The sequence below is a fragment of the Salvelinus alpinus genome, chromosome 15 (genome assembly GCF_045679555.1).
Source record: "Salvelinus alpinus chromosome 15, SLU_Salpinus.1, whole genome shotgun sequence".
NCBI lineage: Eukaryota > Metazoa > Chordata > Actinopteri > Salmoniformes > Salmonidae > Salvelinus > Salvelinus alpinus.
Genome location: NC_092100.1, coordinates 34555893 through 34576749, shown reverse-complemented (window position 1 = coordinate 34576749; position 20857 = coordinate 34555893). Strand labels below are relative to the sequence as shown.

The following is a 20857-nucleotide window of genomic DNA, read 5'->3' as shown; positions in this document are numbered from 1 at the left end:
ACAGGAGTGGCAGTTAGGATGTTGTTCAGTTCTATGGTCCCTGATTCATAGGTTTTCTCTTCTAAGGGTCTCAGTTGTTCTCTCTCTCTCTCGTCGGTGACGAATGCTGTTGCCATGGTAACGCTGAGATGCCGCTCGGAGAGCAGAGGTGAGGCTTCACCCTGTTGGTCCATTCTACAGACACGCACATGCACGGACACACACACACACACACACACACACACACACACACACACACACACACACACACACACACACACACACACACACACACACACACACACACACACACACACACACACACACACACACACACACACACACACACACACACACACACACACACACACACACACACACACACACACTCACATACACACACTCCATTAAGCACCCACTCATGATATCCAGGACAGAGCTGGGTGACTGGTTCGCTGGTTATAGTGATTTCCTCAGTGCATAACTTAAAAGGGGTATACAGTATTTTATTTTGACTGATTCCATAATAACTTGCAAATGGCCAGGTTCCGTTAGCACTTCTGCCACAAACTACATAGCTAGGGGTCTATGGGGAGGCTAGATATTTATGCTCAAGTTATACGTGGGCCATTTTGCTTTATTGTTGTTAGCTGTGGCGTGTAGATGACTGTACATTGCAATTCAGTAGGTAGGTGGCATTTTGATCTGTGAGATTGCTAGTTTTGTGCAATTCCCAGCAGAACTCCTGAATGGAATGCCCCTATAATGTAAGGATGCATTTCATGGTGGTGCATCCCTAGGGTATATGCGCGTGTGTGTGCGCGTGCGTGTGTGTGAATCATCCCCAATATTGCAAGAGAATAGAGGTAGATCAGGTTGCTAGGCATTTAGGAGCTTCTATTGTCTGGTGGAACAATCAAGCCCTGGAGAAGACACCCCTTGAACCTTACACACACACACACTCAATCACACACACACACCATGACCCCAGCCAAGGGTCAGAGCGGGAGAGAATGAGGGAGGCAAGGGTAGCAATAGGGAGATAGAAATTAGTAGGAGGGAAAAGGGCAAGAGAACAAGAGAGTGAGAGAGGGAAGGAGGGGTGAGAGAGAGAAAGACAGAGAGACATAGAGAGAGAGAGATCTTACACCGTCACTGCACACAGAAGCTGCTGTGAAGAGCGACACACAGCGAGTTTGTCCTTTCCTCCTATGCGCCCCTCTGTGACTGTGTGCGCGCGCGCGCCAGCGAGAGAGGGCTCACACTCTTCTCTCAGTCTCCTCTGGTCTCGGGACGAATCGGGAGCGTTGTAGTGGAAATATTGGGAATGATGAGGATGAGACATCATCCCTAACAACGTTCCTAACAGGATCTATTCATCTGGAATATAATACACTGACTGACTGGATCACTACCAGGATCTGACATGGAAGGACTGCTCTCTCCCATGAGGACCAGGGTAGGTGTGTGTGTGTGTGTGCATGTGTGCGTGCGTGCGTGCATGCGTGCGTGTGCGTGCGTGTTAGTTACCCGGGCTTATTTTACTAACTCAAAGCAAATCAGATGTTATTGGTCGAGAACACATATTTGCAGATGCTATCGCAGGTGCAGCAAAATGCTTATGTTTCTAGCTCCAACAGTGCAGTAATACCTACCAATACAGACAAATCCCCCAAATAAAAGTCAAGAATAACATTTAAGTCATTTATAACAATATATATACTGTATAAAGTATATATATATTTTTACCCACTCTATATGTACAGTACCAGTCAAAGGTTTGGACACACCTACTCATTCAAGGGTTTTTCTTTATTTTTACTATATTCTACATTGTAGAATAATAGTAAAGACAACAAAACTATGAAATAACACATATGGAATAATGTAGTAACCAAAAAAACAAATCAAAATATATTTTATATTTGAAATTCTTCAAAGTAGCCACCCTTTGCCTTGATGACAGCTTTGCACACCCTTGGCATTCTCTCAACCAGCTTCATGAGGTAGTCACCTGGAATGCATTTCAATTAACAAGTGTGACTTGTTAAAAGTTAATTTGTGGAATTTCTTTTCTTCTTAATGCGTTTGAACCAATCAGTTGTGTTGTGACAGGGTAAGGGTGGTATACAGAAGATAGCCCTATTTGGTAAAAGACCAAGTCCATATTGTGGCAAGAACAGTGAGTACAAATGTAAACGTGATTAAAGTGACCAGTGTTCAATGACTATATACATAGGACAGCAGTCTCTAAGGAACAGGGTAGAGTACCAGGTGGTAGCAGGCTATAACTATTTAACAGTCTGATGATGTGGAGATAGAGCATGAAAAACAGCTTCTCAGTCCCAGCCTTGATGTACTTGTACCGTCTCCACCTTCTAGATGGTAGCGGGGTGAACAAGCCGTGGTTCTGGTGGCTGAGGTCCTTGATGATCTTCTTTGCCTTCCTGTGACACTGTGTGCTGTAGATACCCTAGAGGGCAGGCAGTGTGCCCCCGGTGATGCATTGGCCGGACCACACCACCCTCTGGAGAGTCCTGCGGTTGTGCACGATGCAATTGCTGTGCCAGGCAGTGATACAGCCCGACAGGATGCTCTCGATGGTGCATCTGCAGAAGTTTTTGAGGGTGTTAGGGGCCAAGCCGAATTTCTTCAGCCTCCTGAGGTTGCGCTTTCACCACACTGTCTGTGTTAATGGACCATTTCAGGTTGAATGTTTTCACCCTCTTCACTGCAACCCCGTTGATGTGGATGTGGGCGTGCTCTCTCTGCTGTCTCCTGAAGTCCACAATCAGCGCCATCATTTTGTTGAAGTTGAGGGAGAGATTATTTTCCTGGCACCACTCCGCACCACTATGGTAATGATGAACTTCGAAAATTTGTTACAGGGTTTGGTTGCCTTAACAATTTGGGTTATCATGCTGCTGTCACCGTGGTGATGATAGAAGTCAGAGGCAAAGTTAATGGTTGCCGCCGTTGCTAGGGGCGATGGGCAGAATGTTGAAGAGAGGAGTCATACTGCTGTGAGAATTCAGGTTTACATGCTGTGTGTGTGTGTTTCAATCATAGCAGTTCCTATCTCTCTACTGTTCCATTTGTTCCATACAAAATAAAGATAGAGGGTGTGTATGTGTTTTATTATCAGTGAACCAATATGCTTTGCATATAGCATAACCTACCAGGTCTCACAGTCTCCTGTCAGAATTAGACGTTCATCCATGTTTCTAAAAAACGATCTAAGGCACTGCATTGCAGTGTGACTGCATTGCTGAGGTGTCACTACAGCCTTGGGTCCAATCCCAGGCTGTATCACATGACCGGGAGACCCATGGGGCGGTGTAGAATTGTCCCAACATTGTCCGGGTTAGGGGAGGGTTTGACCAGCCGGGATTTCCTTGTCTCATTGTGGCTGGCCGGGCATTTGCAAGCTGACCTCGGTCGTCAGTTGGATGGTGTTTCCTCCGACACATTGGTGCAAACGGTGTGTCAAGAAGCAGCAAGGTCGTGTTTCGGAGGACACATGGCTCTCGACCTTTGCCTCTCCCTAGTCTGTAGGGGAGTTGCAGCAATGATACAAGATCATAACTACCTATTGGATATGGGAAGAAAAAGGGGGTAAAAAATATATGCATAAAACAGTTAATTTTGAACGGTTAAGGTTTGGGATAGGCTTAAAACACAAATCTCCAAAACAACTTTGGACCGCTGGATTTGAACTTGCAACCTTTAGAATCAAAGGCAGATGCTTACACCAATTCACCATCCACAAGACCCTCGCAAAACCCAAACCTACTTGAAGGTAACAGTGCTCACAGTTGCCCATAGTGCCCAGTTTCCACTTCATCTCCCGATGTCCTCAGACATGGATGGATGTCGAATACTGACTTGTATCACAGGTGACCTGGCTGAGCATAATTTGTAGGTACCCTGTGTATGTATGAGTGTGGTATGAGTAAACATCATAGTATACAATAGAGATGTGGAAGGGCAGTGCTGCTGTAATAAATATGTATATGTTTGACCAGTGTGTTGCTGCTGCTGCTACGACCAGATAAAATAGCATTCTACTATTATCATCAGGGATGGGAGGGGAGGAGAAATGTTGGTCTCTGTTTGTCTGTTACAGTGTAGTGGTGATTAATGTCCGTTCAGTAAGATATGCACTGAATCGTCTCTCTCACACACACACACACTCTCAGTTCTACAGTGGGCTGAAGGACTGTATAGTTCTAATATCTCCTGGAAGAGGAGAGTTGGTCATTTAGACAGAATCCCCCTTCCCTTCACATCTCTACAGCCTTCTCTCCCTCCCCATACCTCCTCCCCTCACCCCTCTCTCCCCTGTGCCACCCCTCTACTCTCCAATCTGTTAACAGTGTTCCCCAGCCACACAGAGTGGTAAAGGTGTAAATCCAAGCTGTTGGCTATAAACTGTTGAGTGTGTAACAAAGTCAAGCTGGTTGCAACAAGTTGTCTCTTGCTTTAAAACCTCAGAGTATCAAGTGAGGACAACTATTATTTTCATGGACTTCTTAGACTATAAAATGAACAAAGTGAGCACAGTGAGTTCCAACCCCATGTACGCGTTTCTGTCTGTCTGTCTGTGTGTGTGTGTGTGTGTGTGTGTGTGTGTGTGTGTGTGTGTGTGTGTGTGTGTGTGTGTGTGTGTGTGTGTGTGTGTGTGTGTGTGTGTGTGTGTGTGTGTGTGTGTGTGTGTGTGTGTGTGTGTGTGTGTGTGTGTGTGTGTGTGTGTGTGTGTGTGTGTGTGTGTGTGCGCGCGCGCGCGCGCGTGTGCATGCGTGCGTGCGAGTGCATGTATCTGTGGCAGAGTGAGTCTGATCTAATCCTCTCCACTCAACATTTTCACCCCTGAATTCACAACCAGTGAGTTACCAACCAATTTTGAAGGGGTTTGTCCAATCAGGGTCGTCACACACTGCAACAGTCGTCCCCCTCTCCTCTCATCTCATTCCCCTTTACTCTCCTCCATCAATCCCCCTACATCGATGGTTCCAGACTGTCTCTCTCTCTCTCTACCTGCTCTCTCCCTTTCTCTCATTCTCTCTCTCACTCTTTCTGTTTTGGCAGTCCATCTGATCTCTGTAATAGGTTTTTCCAGATCTCTCTGTGATCTGAGCCAAGTGGAGAGTTATTGGGTGGCTAGGAGGGCTAGGAGTGGTTTGGGGGATAACATTGGCCAGAGAGACTTGGCACATAGTCAACTGTGCCCGTCTGTCTTTGTGTGTGCCACCCCCTCCACCCAGCCCTAATGTATCGGTGCCATCTCCATATCAATTCCAGCCAAGCCAAACCAAACAGCCAAGGGGAGTTCCATGGATTTCATTGACTAGAGTGCCAGACATAATGACAGTTGTCTGCTAAAAGAAGGTCAGTGTTTCACACAGTATACTGTACATTTGAATGGGTTTGTGTCAGGTTACTCACATATGAACACATAGAAAGAGAGTCTTTCCATTTCTGATTGGCACACTTCAACTCGATATATGTTACTTTAAACACTAAACAGTGTTAAAGAGACTTGTGGGAGTTGGGATTGGTAGAGAGAGTAGAGACAGTATAGCCATTCCCAAGCCTAAAGGGTTCGCACACATGGAACTGAATGGATCTCCCGTTCTTCTACCGATCGTTCAGCGCGCTGTTGACGTCTGACTACAGACATGTAAAATTGATTTGCACTCGGTTCGCAAGTACTCTTGACAGGCAAACGCTATTGGTGTGTTCGAGCCTATAGAGCTCAACTCTTTCTGAGACCGCAGTTACCAGTGGCACTGTTATCTCTCTCCTTTTCCTTTCTCTCACGTTGTCTATCAGTCTCCATGTCCCCCAATCTCTGATTTCTGTTCCCTTGATTATTTTTCTCTCTCCCTTCTTCTATCTCACTCTCTCTCTCTCGTACATTCAATAGCCATGGTAGTAATGATGGTCAGTCAAGCATAACATTTGAATAAAACAAGCACCGCTGGACTGTACTTAATTGCCTCTTTGTCTAGTTATATAGCTATGCAGAGATCAGAATGTCACACACAAACACCATCTCTGTCCCTTGTGGTATCATCTGTAGTGTGTAATGTATGCATGTAGGTCAGTAGAATAGTACGAAACTCAACAGCTTCAGAGAGTCCTTACTCTAGAGAACGTGTGTGTGTGTGTGTGTGTGTGTGTGTGTGTGTGTGTGTGTGTGTGTGTGTGTGTGTGTGTGTGTGTGTGTGTGTGTGTGTGTGTGTGTGTGTGTGTGTGTGTGTGTGTGTGTGTGTGTGTGTGTGTGTGTGTGTGTGTGTGTGTGTGTGTGTGTGTGTGTGTGTGTGTGTTTGTGAACATGTACTGAATGTGTATCTGGTGTCCAGCTGTCTGTGTTTATACTAACAGATTGAGCCATTATAGGAACGGCCAAGGGCTGGAAGACGCACGCATGCATGGACGGACGCAAGCAGGTACACACACACACACACACACACACACACACACACACACACACACACACACACACACACACACACACACACACACACACACACACACACACACACACACACACACACACACACACACACACACACACACACACACACACACACACACACACCCTCCAGCAATCAAAATGACTCTCCTAGGCAGCCCATATAGCAGGCTGGCCTCAAGCATCATGTTTATTGCGGCCCCCTACTCTCTCCCTCTCGCCTCCTCTTTTCTCACTCTCATCCTCCTCCCTCTCTCCATCCCTCTCCTCATCCCCCTCCCTCCCGTCCTCCTCCCTCTCTCCATCCCTCTCCCTCCCGTCCTCCATCCCTCCACCTGGTTCATTAGAGGGCAGGCAGCAGTCAGGATGGTTCAGGTTAAAAGAAGAGAAGGAAAAGAACCGAGAGAGAAAATGAGGTGAAGGAAGAGTAGAGAGGGAGGTGGTCGGGCCAGGACCCCATAGAGCTGCCCACCTCGCTGCCTGCTTGAATATAATTAGGAGAGAAAGGCATATCTAGAGAGGTCTGGCCTTACAAGAGAGGTGAGAGGTGGACTCCCTCGACAAACACACACACACACACACACTGGCAGCAGGTAAAGGCTAGAGCGGACAGAGAGCAAATGACAGGCGGCCATATTGAAGGCAGAGCCAGGATACTCCGTTTCCCAGCTGTCACTACTGCTCTCAGAAAGACCAGGGGGGATTGGCAGGTGGGGGCAGTCATCTATGATCTAATTTGTTATGTTTTAGGGTCTGGGGCAGGGACAGACATCTCTGGTCCTAGGGGGCCTTGGTGTCTGCTGGTTTGTTCTTCCTTTCAAATCAGCATTTGATTTATAATTATTTTAGGGAACCAAGTGCCAGGCAAAAGAGAGAACCAGCAGACAGTCATGTGGTGGTGATGTCAGTGAGCTGTAGGAAGCCATGTAGACTGACTGATCCTGAGTCTGTACCTGTTTGATGCTGTCATTATGTGTCTCTGATCTGTACTGGGCCTGTTTTTGAAACAGCATGGCACTTGTCGTGGAAAATCATTTCAAATACAACGCTTATCAGAACTTGTAAATTCAAACATGCTCTTTATTACAACTGTACAGCCAACTGGCATGTCCCCGCGGAACACACCCCGCGGAACACACCCCGCGGAACACACACCTCCCAGCAGTCCATTTCCTATATTTATACCCACATAGTATTATGTCCATCCCCTATGAAGTCATTCACCACCATCTGCCTTCAATCAGTTTATAATGGTGGCCGGACCCTCTATCCCAGTGTGTCAACAGACCCCATGCCCCTTCCCTTCACCACCAAATCAATGCACTCTTTGTTCTAGTCTCCCCTATCCTTAGTGTGTGCAATTGCCTTTAAGCGCCTCTCTGGTATGTGTGCCTCCAGTGGAATGTGCAGACCACAAGTCCAGTGTGTCCAACTGTTTCAAGTGCCCATGTGTCTGATCAGTCCGTCAGCACAATGGAGAAAACAAGAGGGCCAGAACGTCCCCTAGTATATCTCCATTACCACAGTCTCATGATCAACGTGAACATGTGGCTCGCTACTTTAACCTTTACCGAACCTCAACCCCGTATCCGGGATCACCCCCCACCCCCCACACACTGATTAGCATAGATAGCATAGCTTCAGAAGTAGATAGTAGCATCTAAATATCATTAAATCACAAGTCCAAGACACCAGATGAAAGATACAGATCTTGTGAATAAAGCCACCATTTCAGATTTTTAAAATGTTTTACAGGGAAGACAAAATATGTAAATCTATTAGCTAAACACGTTAGCAAAATACACCACTATTCTAACTCCATCAGTTTCTTACTCCTTCAGGTGCTATCACCAATTCGGCTCAACTAAGATATTGATATCCACTAACCAAGAAAAAACCTCTTCAGATGACAGTCTGATAACATATTCATGGTATAGGATAGTTTTTGTTAGAAAAAAGTGCATATTTCAGGTAGAAATCACAGTTTACAATTGCACCGACCATCGCAAATCGACTAGAATTACTAGATAGAGCAACGTGTATGACCAATTTACTCATCATAAAACATTTCATAAGAATAGACAAAGCATAGCAATGGAAAGACCCAGATCTTGTGATTCCAGACAATATTTCAGATTTTCTAAGCGTTTTACAGCGAAAACACAATAAATCGATAAGTTAGCATACTACATGTGAAAACGTTACCAGAGCATCGATTCCAGCCAAAGAGCGCTATAACGTAATCACCGCCAAAAGATATTAATTTTTTCACTAACCTTCTCAGAATTCTTCCGATGACACTCCTGTAACATCATTTTACAACATACATATACAGTTTGTTCGAAAAGGTGCATATTTAGCCATACAAAACCGTGGTTACACAATGAAAATACTAGGAAATCAAGCCTCAATATGTCTGACGTCATCTATCAGAGTGATCTAGTTTAATTAAAAGCTAATCATATACTTGACTAAAAAATACAGGGTTGACAGGAATCGAAAGACAAATTAGTTCTTAATGCAACCGCTGATTTACATTTTTAAAATTATCCTTACTTTTCAATACAGGGTTGGCCAAGTGAAGCTATACAAAACAAAATGGCGATGTATGCGTTTAAAATATTTCGACAGAAACACGGTTTATCATATTAAATATTGCTTACTTTGAGCTGATCTTCCATCATATTCTTGGGCAATGTATCCTTTCTATGTTATAAACGTCTTTTGGTCGATAGATGTCCTCTGTCCTTCGAAATGTCCACTAACAACGACCGAGACCGCGAAACGTTCCCAAAGCTAGAAAGTGCACGACAAAGAAATTCCTCAGAATCGCACTAAACGGATATAAATTGCTATAAAACGGTTTAAATTAACTACCTTATGATGTTTCTAAGTCCTATATCGAATTAAATTACAGACGGATACATTTCAAGTTGATAACCGAGCCTGTGAAAATGGCGTCCGGAGGTCCCATCCTGCGTAAGGGCTTGCGTCGAAAGGGGGGCTACTCTCACTCCTTGGTGTTTTATAACCTCTGAGAGCTACCTAGAAGGCCCATTCCACTTCTCATTGGTTACTGACATCCAGGGGAAGGCGGGTGCAGTTCGTGTCGTGCCATAGGATAGACAGAGACCTTAAAAACTGATCTGAAACCAGAGCTTCGCTCTCAGACCTTTCACTGTCTGTCATGGATTTCGCTGTAGAAATTTTTCTGGGTCACCCACAGACATAATTTCAACGTTGTATGAAACTAGAAGGTGTTTTCTATCCAATATAATTAATAATATGCATATTGTACGAGCAAGAATTGAGTACTAGGCAGTTTAATTTGGAGACGACAAAATGCTAATTCGGAACAGCACCCCCTGTAGTCGCAAGAAGTTAATGTTCAGCTGTCTTATGTTACTACTACAATCCCCCCTCTGGGGCTATTAAGCCACATAAATGATACAAATAAGACTTTGGGATAGTAAATGAAAAGACCTATGATAAACAAGAAAATACAAAAAATAAAAACAAAGTGAAGCATATAAACCAACTAGACCAAACATCTCCAATATTCATAAGAGTAAAAGATCCAATCAGAAACATGAAAGAAAACCTAACTAGACCAAACATTTCAACAATATCCTCCCTTGCAGACACCTACCAACCTTTGTGAAATGATTAAAGACATGGTCCATAGACACTTGTAACCGGAATACCCTCTGTTACCTAACATGTGTTTGTAAAATGAACCTAATTTTAGAAGGCAAAACTAATTGAAAGGAAAATAAAATATATATACAGTGGGGAGAACAAGTATTTGATACACTGCCGATTTTGCAGGTTTTCCTACTTACAAAGCATGTAGAGGTCTGTCATTTTTATCATAGGTACACTTCAACTGTGAGAGACGGAATCTAAAACAAAAATCCAGAAAATCACATTGTATGATTTTTAAGTAATTAATTTGCATTTTATTGCATGACATAAGTATTTGATCACCTACCAACCAGTAAGAATTCCGGCTCTCACAGACCTGTTAGTTTTTCTTTAAGAAGCCCTCCTGTTCTCCACTCATTACCTGTATTAACTGCACCTGTTTGAACTCGTTACCTGTATAAAAGACACCTGTCCACACACTCAATCAAACAGACTCCAACCTCTCCACAATGGCCAAGACCAGAGAGCTGTGTAAGGACATCAGGGATAAAATTGTAGACCTGCACAAGGCTGGGATGGGCTACAGGACAATAGGCAAGCAGCTTGGTGAGAAGGCAACAACTGTTGGCACAATTATTAGAAAATGGAAGAAGTTCAAGATGACGGTCAATCACCCTCGGTCTGGGGCTCCATGCAAGATCTCACCTCGTGGGGCATCAATGATCATGAGGAAGGTGAGGGATCAGCCCAGAACTACACGGCAGGACCTGGTCAATGACCTGAAGAGAGCTGGGACCACAGTCTCAAAGAAAACCATTAGTAACACACTACACCGTCATGGATTGAAATCCTGCAGCGCACGCAAGGTCCCCCTGCTCAAGCCAGCGCATGTCCAGGCCCGTCTGAAGTTTGCCAATGACCATCTGGATGATCCAGAGGAGGAATGGGAGAAGGTCATGTGGTCTGATGAGACAAAAATAGAGCTTTTTGGTCTAAACTCCACTCGCCGTGTTTGGAGGAAGAAGAAGGATGAGTACAACCCCAAGAACACCCTCCCAACCGTGAAGCATGGAGGTGGAAACATCATTCTTTGGGGATGCTTTTCTGCAAAGGGGACAGGACGACTGCACCATATTGAGGGGAGGATGGATGGGGCCATGTATCGCGAGATCTTGGCCAAAAACCTCCTTCCCTCAGTAAGAGCATTGAAGATGGGTCGTGGCTGGATCTTCCAGCATGACAACGACCCGAAACACACAGCCAGGGCAACTAAGGAGTGGCTCCGTAAGAAGCATCTCAAGGTCCTGGAGTGGCCTAGCCAGTCTCCAGACCTGAACCCAATAGAAAATCTTTGGAGGGAGCTGAAAGTCCGTATTGCCCAGCGACAGCCCCGAAACCTGAAGGATCTGGAGAAGGTCTGTATGGAGGAGTGGGCCAAAATCCCTGCTGCAGTGTGTGCAAACCTGGTCAATAACTACAGGAAACGTATGATCTTTGTAATTGCAAACAAAGGTTTCTGTACCAAATATTAAGTTCTGCTTTTCTGATGTATCAAATACTTATGTCATGCAATAAAATGCAAATTAATTACTTAAAAATCATACAATGTGATTTTCTGAATTTTTGTTTTAGATTCCGTCTCTCACAGTTGAAGTGTACCTATGATAAAAATGACAGACCTCTACATGCTTTGTAAGTTGGAAAACCTGCAAAATCGGCAGTGTATCAAATACTTGTTCTCCCCACTGTATGTTCATCGATATATATCAAAAAAATTCAAAGAAACATACAAAGAACACAAAGCATCAGGCCAAATAAAAAATGCTAAAACCCCATTATCTAGGAGCACAGTCCTCATCCTTACAAATAAGACAATCACCTCTTTAACACTTGGCACAGAAAAAAGGTTCTGGGTGATGGGTATGACCATCCTCATGAATTTTTGTACACCACTTGCAATAGTGACGCAAATGACACTTGTTGTGGACATGTATAAGTAAACATATATCTGAACTGGGTAATTGAACATATACATGGAAATCATCCTTACGAAAATCGTGACACGCATGACCAACCCCCCAATCACTTCATAGAGACAGTTAGGGTTACCAAAGGGGCAGTCAAGAGGTCCTCCAACCGCATTGCAAGGCTTTCCATACTTATTGGTATAATTGCCTGGGCTTCCCGGTACAAGATCAATCACCACAGGAGAGTCATCTCTCATTACAGACATCTGTTTAACTATTGTCTGAACCACAATTTAACTTTACCAGGGGTATAACACAACAAACTGCAATACCCAGAGTCAATAACCCTCCTTCCAACACGATGGCCATCCTAGCAAACATGGCTCCCCACTTTCCTAACGCGAGGTCTAACCAATCCCATACAAGGGAGTCTAAACCAGCATTAGCCTTTACTTCTGCTCATAATCCTTTGAGTTTGTCCATAGCAATATTGGGAATAAAGGTGCAACAGTCATCCCCAAACATGACACAAACTCCACCCTTCTCCGCTAAGAGCCAATGGAGAGCCTGTCTATTTCGCCAAGTCATTTTACTGGTAGCCTGTACCTGTTCCCCCAACGCCGTTGGAGCCGAATCAGTATAGTTAATGAACATCTGTTGGTTATAATATATATAATTAATCCACTCTAAATTTTTATTTGGTGTTATCCACAAAAACATAGATTCAAATCCTGATTTAACTTCATCTCTTGCCTTGAACTCTCGAGGTACACCTCTAGGCTGGCCAATTGCATCAAGGTATACCTCAGGGTCTTCCTCATACTTCCTTTTAACTCTAGAATTAACATAGTCATCGTGGGGTGATTTAATAATGGTAACCTGTTGAATTGCTCTAACTAAGACACAAAGACCAATCCATTCATTAGGCAATACATTCAACAATTTGTTTTTTCCACACATCCAGAAATTATCCGCAATACCTCTGTCTTGATTCTTTAGCATAGTGAGAGACGGTGCAACCTGAGTTATGTGACCACACAACCCTTTTCTATTCATAATCAACCCTTTACCATTTCTTTTACAAACTCCCACATTCTCTAACACCCAAATAGTATCACTTCTACTGTGGTGTTTCCTACATCAATTCCTTCGGTGTGGTGTCTGTAAAAACATTCATATTTTCCTTCAATCACGGTACCTCTGTCTAATTGAGGTACAGTTAATTCAGTCCTAATGTTATAGGCATCACAATCATTGTCTCCCAACATGGTCTTATTCAACATAGTTTTACCCCTAGTGCTTACCCAGAGCAATCCTATATTCTATGTCACACAAGGGAATAGAATACTTTCTATTGGTACAATGGTCCTTTTTCCAACTTACACAGTTTTTAAATGATGACAGTTCAGAAACTATTAAAAGATCAGACAAATGTGATTTTCTACACAAAATACAATTGTCCATTCTGTGTTTGTTTGCCATATACTTAGCCCATTTGTACCACTCGTTCTTCACTACTTCTTCTCGTGTGCTGTCCTTGAGTGGTTCTAATATATCTAATTCTGTCGCTTTTTCAATGTTCTTATCTTGAGGTAGATCATTAGAGTTTATCAGAAAGTTCCAAATGTCAGTAAAAAACTCTCCTGACTCTGATGTCTCAGGTTGCTTTGTGGGTACAGTGATCTGCTTGGTAAGGGAGGTCGATGTCATCTCAGTGGTAGCTACTGTGGTCGTCACAGCAGCCGCCACCCTTGTTGTTGTCACAGGCTCTTCCTGTTCAGGTGCAGGGGTAGGATCAATCTTAATGACCATGGTGCTACTCCCTTCGGTCACTGTTGTTCTTGTTATTTCAACTATTAATTCTTCACCTTCAACTGGTTCAATCTGATTCATGAGGAGCACCCTCTCGTCTTTTTCTTTGATTAATGTCAGGTCACATCCTTTCGGATCCCAAACGACTTGTCCCTTTGTTTGGTGATGTGTCCATCCACAGAGTGCCATCTCCGGTAAGGGTTTGATCCTTATGATTGAGATAGACTTCAGTTCTCCAGCTTCTGTTATAAGTTGAGGTGGAACAGAGATTCAAACCTTGTCAGTCTTTTTGGATTGTTCGGCTGATTCCTTTCTACTCTTCCAGCTTCCACCATACATCTTGATTGTGCATTAGTCTGTTGTTTCTATACTAGCATTCACTGTTACTTCTGTTATGTCAATGTCATTATTCTTTTGTTGTTCCAACATCAATTGTCTGTAAAGGAGACCTGTCATGTTTTGTCATTGATTATCATGTCTTGTCCCTGTGCTTCCCTTCTATTCGTTTCCCTCTGCTGGTCTTATTAGGTTCTTTCCCTCTTTCTATCCCTCTCTCTCCCCCTCCCTCTCTCCCTCTCTCGCTCTCTCTCTCTATCGTTCCGTTCCTGCTCCCAGCTGTTCCTCATTCTCCTAACTACCTCATTTACTCTTTCACACCTGTCCCCTATTTTGCCCTCTGATTAGAGTCCCTATTTCTCCCTCTGTTTTCCGCTTCTGTCCTTGTCGGATCCTTGTTTGATGTTTGCTGTTCTGTGTCCTTGTTCCGCCCTGTCGTGTTTTTGCCTTCTTCAGATGCTGCGTGTGAGCAGGTGTCTATGTCAGCTACGGCCTGTGCCTTCCCGAAGCGACCTGCAGTCTGTGGCCGCGTCTCCAGTCGTTCCTCTCTACTGACGAGAGGATTTCAGTTTTCCTGTTTTGGATTTACCTAAGATAATATCCAGGAGTATCGGTTTTTGTTTAAGACTGGAATAAAGACTCTGTTTCATTTAAGTCGCTTTTGGGTCATCATTCATCAGTATAACAGAAGGATCCGACCAGTAATGGACCCAGCGACTACGGATTCTCGCAACACTGCCGTCGAGTTCCAGGGAGCAATGCTCGGCAGACACGAGCAGGAATTGTCTGCTGCTCGTCATGCCGTTGAGACCCTGGCCGCTCAGGTCTCCGACCTCTCAGGACAGTTTCAGAGTCTTCGTCTCGTGCCACCAGCTACTTCCTGGTCTTCCGAGTCTCCGGAACCTAGGGTTAATAACCCACCATGTTACTCTGGGCAGCCCACTGAGTGTCGCTCCTTTCTCACCCAGTGTGATATTGTGTTCTCTCTCCAGCCCAACACATACTCAAGAGAGAGAGCTCGGATCGTTTACGTCATATCACTCCTTACTGGTCGGGCTCGGGAGTGGGGCACAGCTATCTGGGAGGCAAGGGCTGAGTGTTCTAACGATTATCAGAACTTTAAAGAGGAGATGATACGGGTTTTTGATCGTTCAGTTTTTGGGAAGGAGGCTTCCAGGGCCCTGGCTTCCCTATGTCAAGGTGATCGATCCATAACGGATTACTCTATAGAGTTTCGCACTCTTGCTGCCTCCAGTGACTGGAACGAGCCGGCGTTGCTCGCTCGTTTTCTGGAGGGACTCCACGCTGAGGTTAAGGATGAGATTCTCTCCCGGGAGGTTCCTTCCAGCGTGGACTCTTTGATTGCACTCGCCATCCGCATAGAACGACGGGTAGATCTTCGTCACCGAGCTCGTGGAAGAGAGCTCGCGTTAACGGTGTTCCCCCTCTCCGCATCTCAACCATCTCCTCCCACCGGCTCAGAGACTGAGCCCATGCAGCTGGGAGGTATTCGCATCTCGACTAAGGAGAGGGAACGGAGAATCACCAACCGCCTTTGCCTCTATTGCGGTTCTGCTGGACATTTTGTCATGTCATGTCCAGTAAAAGCCAGAGCTCATCAGTAAGCGGAGGGCTACTGGTGAGCGCTACTACTCAGGTCTCTCCATCAAGATCCTGTACTACCTTGTCGGTCCATCTACGCTGGACCGGTTCGGCTGCTTCCTGCAGTGCCTTGATAGACTCTGGGGCTGAGGGTTGTTTTATGGACGAAGCATGGGCTCGGAAACATGACATTCCTCTCAGACAGTTAGGGAAGCCCACGCCCATGTTCGCCTTAGATGGTAGTCTTCTCCCCAGTATCAGATGTGAGACACTACCTTTAACCCTCACAGTATCTGGTAACCACAGTGAGACCATTTCCTTTTTGATTTTTCGTTCACCTTTTACACCTGTTGTTTTGGGTCATCCCTGGCTAGTATGTCATAATCCTTCTATTAATTGGTCTAGTAATTCTATCCTATCCTGGAACGTTTCTTGTCATGTGAAGTGTTTAATGTCTGCTATCCCTCCTGTTTCTTCTGTCCCCTCTTCTCAGGAGGAACCTGGTGATTTGACAGGAGTGCCGGAGGAATATCATGATCTGCGCACGGTCTTCAGTCGGTCCAGAGCCAACTCTCTTCCTCCTCACCGGTCGTATGATTGTTGTATTGATCTCCTTCCGGGGACCACTCCCCCTCGGGGTAGACTATACTCTCTGTCGGCTCCCGAACGTAAGGCTCTCGAGGATTATCTGTCTGTTTCTCTCGACGCCGGTACCGTGGTGCCTTCTTCCTCTCCCGCCGGAGCGGGGGTTTTTTTTGTTAAGAAGAAGGACAGTACTCTGCGCCCCTGCGTGGATTATCGAGGGCTGAATGACATAACGGTTAAGAATCGTTATCCGCTTCCCCTTATGTCGTCAGCCTTCGAGATTCTGCAGGGAGCCAGGTTCTTTACTAAGTTGGACCTTCGTAACGCTTACCATCTCGTGCGCATCAGAGAGGGGGACGAGTGGAAAACGGCGTTTAACACTCCGTTAGGGCATTTTGAATACCGGGTTCTGCCGTTCGGTCTCGCTAATGCTCCAGCTGTCTTTCAGGCATTAGTTAATGATGTACTGAGAGACATGCTGAACATCTTTGTTTTCGTTTACCTTGACGATATCCTGATTTTTTCACCGTCACTCGAGATTCATGTTCAGCACGTTCGACGTGTACTCCAGCGCCTTTTAGAGAATTGTCTCTACGTGAAGGCTGAGAAGTGCGCCTTTCATGTCTCCTCTGTCACATTTCTCGGTTCTGTTATTTCCGCTGAGGGCATTCAGATGGATCCCGCTAAGGTCCAGGCTGTCAGCGATTGGCCCGTTCCTAAGTCACGTGTCGAGTTGCAGCGCTTTCTCGGTTTCGCTAATTTCTATCGGCGTTTCATTCGTAATTTCGGTCAAGTGGCTGCCCCTCTCACAGCTCTGACTTCTGTCAAGACGTGCTTTAAGTGCTCCGGTTCCGCCCAGGGAGCTTTTGATCTCCTCAAGAAGCGTTTTACATCCGCTCCTATCCTTGTTACTCCTGACGTCACTAAACAATTCATTGTCGAGGTTGACGCTTCAGAGGTGGGCGTGGGAGCCATTCTGTCCCAGCGCTTCCATTCTGACGATAAGGTCCATCCTTGCGCTTATTTTTCTCATCGCCTGTCGCCATCGGAACGCAACTATGATGTGGGTAACCGCGAACTGCTCGCCATCCGCTTAGCCATAGGCGAATGGCGACAGTTGTTGGAGGGGGCGACCGTTCCTTTTGTCGTTTGGACTGACCATAAGAACCTTGAGTACATCCGTTCTGCCAAACGACTTAATGCACGTCAAGCTCGTTGGGCGTTGTTTTTCGCTCGTTTCGAGTTCGTGATTTCTTATCGCCCGGGAAATAAGAACACCAAGCCTGATGCCTTATCCCGTCTCTTTAGTTCTTCTGTGGCTTCTACCGACCCCGAGGGGATTCTCCCTGAAGGGCGTGTTGTCGGGTTGACTGTCTGGGGAATTGAGAGACAGGTAAAGCAAGCACTCACTCACACTGCGTCGCCGCGCGCTTGTCCTAGTAACCTTCTGTTCGTTCCTGTCTCTACTCGTCTGGCTGTTCTTCAGTGGGCTCACTCTGCCAAGTTAGCTGGCCACCCCGGCGTTCGGGGTACGCTTGCTTCTATTCGCCAGCGGTTTTGGTGGCCTACTCAGGAGCGTGACACGCGCCGTTTCGTGGCTGCTTGTTCGGACTGCGCGCAGACTAAGTCAGGTAACTCTCCTCCTGCCTGTCGTCTCAGACCGCTTCCCATTCCTTCTCGACCATGGTCTCACATCGCCTTAGACTTTATTACCGGTCTGCCTTCGTCTGCGGGGAAGACTGTGATTCTTACGGTTGTCGATAGGTTCTCTAAGGCGGCACATTTCATTCCCCTCGCTAAGCTTCCTTCCGCTAAGGAGACGGCACAAATCATCATTGAGAATGTGTTCAGAATTCATGGCCTCCCGTTAGACGCCATTTCAGACAGAGGCCCGCAATTCACGTCACAGTTTTGGAGGGAGTTCTGTCGTTTGATTGGTGCTTCTGTCAGTCTCTCTTCCGGGTTTCATCCCCAGTCTAACGGTCAAGCAGAAAGGGCCAATCAGTCGATTGGTCGCATATTACGCAGCCTTTCTTTTCGAAACCCTGCGTCTTGGGCAGAACAGCTCCCCTGGGCAGAATACGCTCACAACTCGCTTCCTTCGTCTGCTACCGGGCTATCTCCGTTTCAGAGTAGTCTTGGGTACCAGCCTCCTCTGTTCTCGTCCCAGCTCGCCGAGTCCAGCGTTCCCTCCGCTCAGGCTTTTGTCCAACGTTGTGAGCGCACCTGGAGGAGGGTCAGGTCTGCACTTTGCCGTTACAGGGCGCAGACTGTGAGAGCCGCCAATAAACGTAGGATTAAGAGTCCTAGGTATTGTCGCGGTCAGAGAGTGTGGCTTTCCACTCGTAACCTTCCCCTTACGACAGCTTCTCGCAAGTTGACTCCGCGGTTCATTGGTCCGTTCCGTGTCTCTCAGGTCGTCAATCCTGTCGCTGTGCGACTGCTTCTTCCGCGACATCTTCGTCGCGTCCACCCTGTCTTCCATGTCTCCTGTGTCAAACCTTTTCTTCGCGCCCCCGTTCGTCTTCCCTCCCCCCCCCCCGTCCTTGTCGAGGGCGCACCTATTTACAAGGTACGGAAGATCATGGACATGCGTTCTCGGGGACGTGGTCACCAGTACTTAGTGGATTGGGAGGGTTACGGTCCTGAGGAGAGGAGTTGGGTTCCATCTCGGGACGTGCTGGACCGTTCGTTGATTGATGATTTCCTCCGTTGCCGCCAGGGTTCCTCCTCGAGTGCGCCAGGAGGCGCTCGGTGAGTGGGGGGGTACTGTCATGTTTTGTCATTGATTATCATGTCTTGTCCCTGTGCTTCCCTTCTATTCGTTTCCCTCTGCTGGTCTTATTAGGTTCTTTCCCTCTTTCTATCCCTCTCTCTCCCCCTCCCTCTCTCCCTCTCTCGCTCTCTCTCTCTATCGTTCCGTTCCTGCTCCCAGCTGTTCCTCATTCTCCTAACTACCTCATTTACTCTTTCACACCTGTCCCCTATTTTGCCCTCTGATTAGAGTCCCTATTTCTCCCTCTGTTTTCCGCTTCTGTCCTTGTCGGATCCTTGTTTGATGTTTGCTGTTCTGTGTCCTTGTTCCGCCCTGTCGTGTTTTTGCCTTCTTCAGATGCTGCGTGTGAGCAGGTGTCTATGTCAGCTACGGCCTGTGCCTTCCCGAAGCGACCTGCAGTCTGTGGCCGCGTCTCCAGTCGTTCCTCTCTACTGACGAGAGGATTTCAGTTTTCCTGTTTTGGATTTACCTAAGATAATATCCAGGAGTATCGGTTTTTGTTTAAGACTGGAATAAAGACTCTGTTTCATTTAAGTCGCTTTTGGGTCATCATTCATCAGTATAACAAGACCATTCAAAAGTTTGAAAGTCAATTGTGGGGAAATCCCCATTTTCTTCAGCTTGCGGGACTTTTCCTCCTCTTTCTTCACCTGAGGCTCCCTCCTCAGGCCGGACTTAACTTCCATCTGGATGGTTTCAATTTTTAGGGAAAAGATCTTCTCATTCTGTTCCTTGTGAGGCCTCTCCTCCTCTTATGGGTGCATTAGTCAGTGCACTTGTCGTATTTTGGCTTTCACTTCATTTGCTGTTTTCTTGGCTCCTCCCTGGCGTCTCAATCGTTTCCGCTGCTCCTGCTCCCTCCGGGCTCCCTCCTGGTGAATCAGCATCCTCTGTGTCCTCATCTCTATGTGGTTGTATCCTTCTCTCTGTTGGGACTCAGCTGCAGTGGTTCAGATGGTACCACCTCTAGCTTCCTTTCACTAGGACGGCCGTTCTTGTTGCTTTGCCCACCTCATATGGTCCTTCTCTCCTCGGTTGATCCCACTTCCTCCGGAACACTCGAACGTAGACCAGATCTCCTGGTATCACTGGGAGAGGTCCTTCTGGTCCCCTTGGATCATCAGACACAGAACCTCTCGTCCTGGTTCAGGTTTCTGCCTACTTTCTGTGAGGCATTCATACTTAGAGACTTATGGCCACTGTTCTATGATTGCACCATACATCCTCTTACTTCCATCACTCATCACACAACAAACTGACATTCCAGCTGAAGCTGGCGAACCCCTCTCCTTCTGTTTTCCTAGACATAAGACTTGGAAAACAACAGACAAAACATAACAGCATTGACAATGTTATGTGTTATGCATAAATATATTCATGCAAACTGAAATCTGAGACCATGACAATTCCCACTCTCTCTTTACCTGACTCTATGCCTCCAGGATACTTTTCTGCTGGACTCCACAAAAATAAAAGCCCTAAAAAGCTTCCTCATGCTTCCACCCAGTCTTCCCCTTTCGCCCCAGGTTCTGAGAGGTGTTCCCAAATCATGTCAATTTTTACTTAGTTTCCCATCTGCTCCATTTTAACTGATAATCATGTGCATAACCTTAATCAACATGATCTCTTCTTGACGTATTTCAACACTATATATGCTTTCACATCAATTCCTTTAAC

General features: G+C 46.0%; 1 protein-coding gene across 2 annotated transcripts in view; it reads left to right on the top strand.

Annotated features, from left to right (window-relative positions):
• LOC139540499 (FERM domain-containing protein 4A-like) overlaps positions 1-20857 on the top strand; it is a 260292-nt gene that overhangs the window by 44356 nt on the left and 195079 nt on the right. Inside the window, exon 1 of one of the 2 annotated variants that reach the window (XM_071344380.1) lies at positions 1230-1438. The exons of the other annotated variant lie outside the window; for it this stretch is intronic. Within the exon in view, the coding sequence (XP_071200481.1) occupies positions 1406-1438 (33 nt within the window). The 5' untranslated portion in view covers positions 1230-1405. Of the gene's footprint in view, positions 1-1229; positions 1439-20857 lie in introns of those variants that run through there. 2 annotated transcript variants of the gene reach the window in all.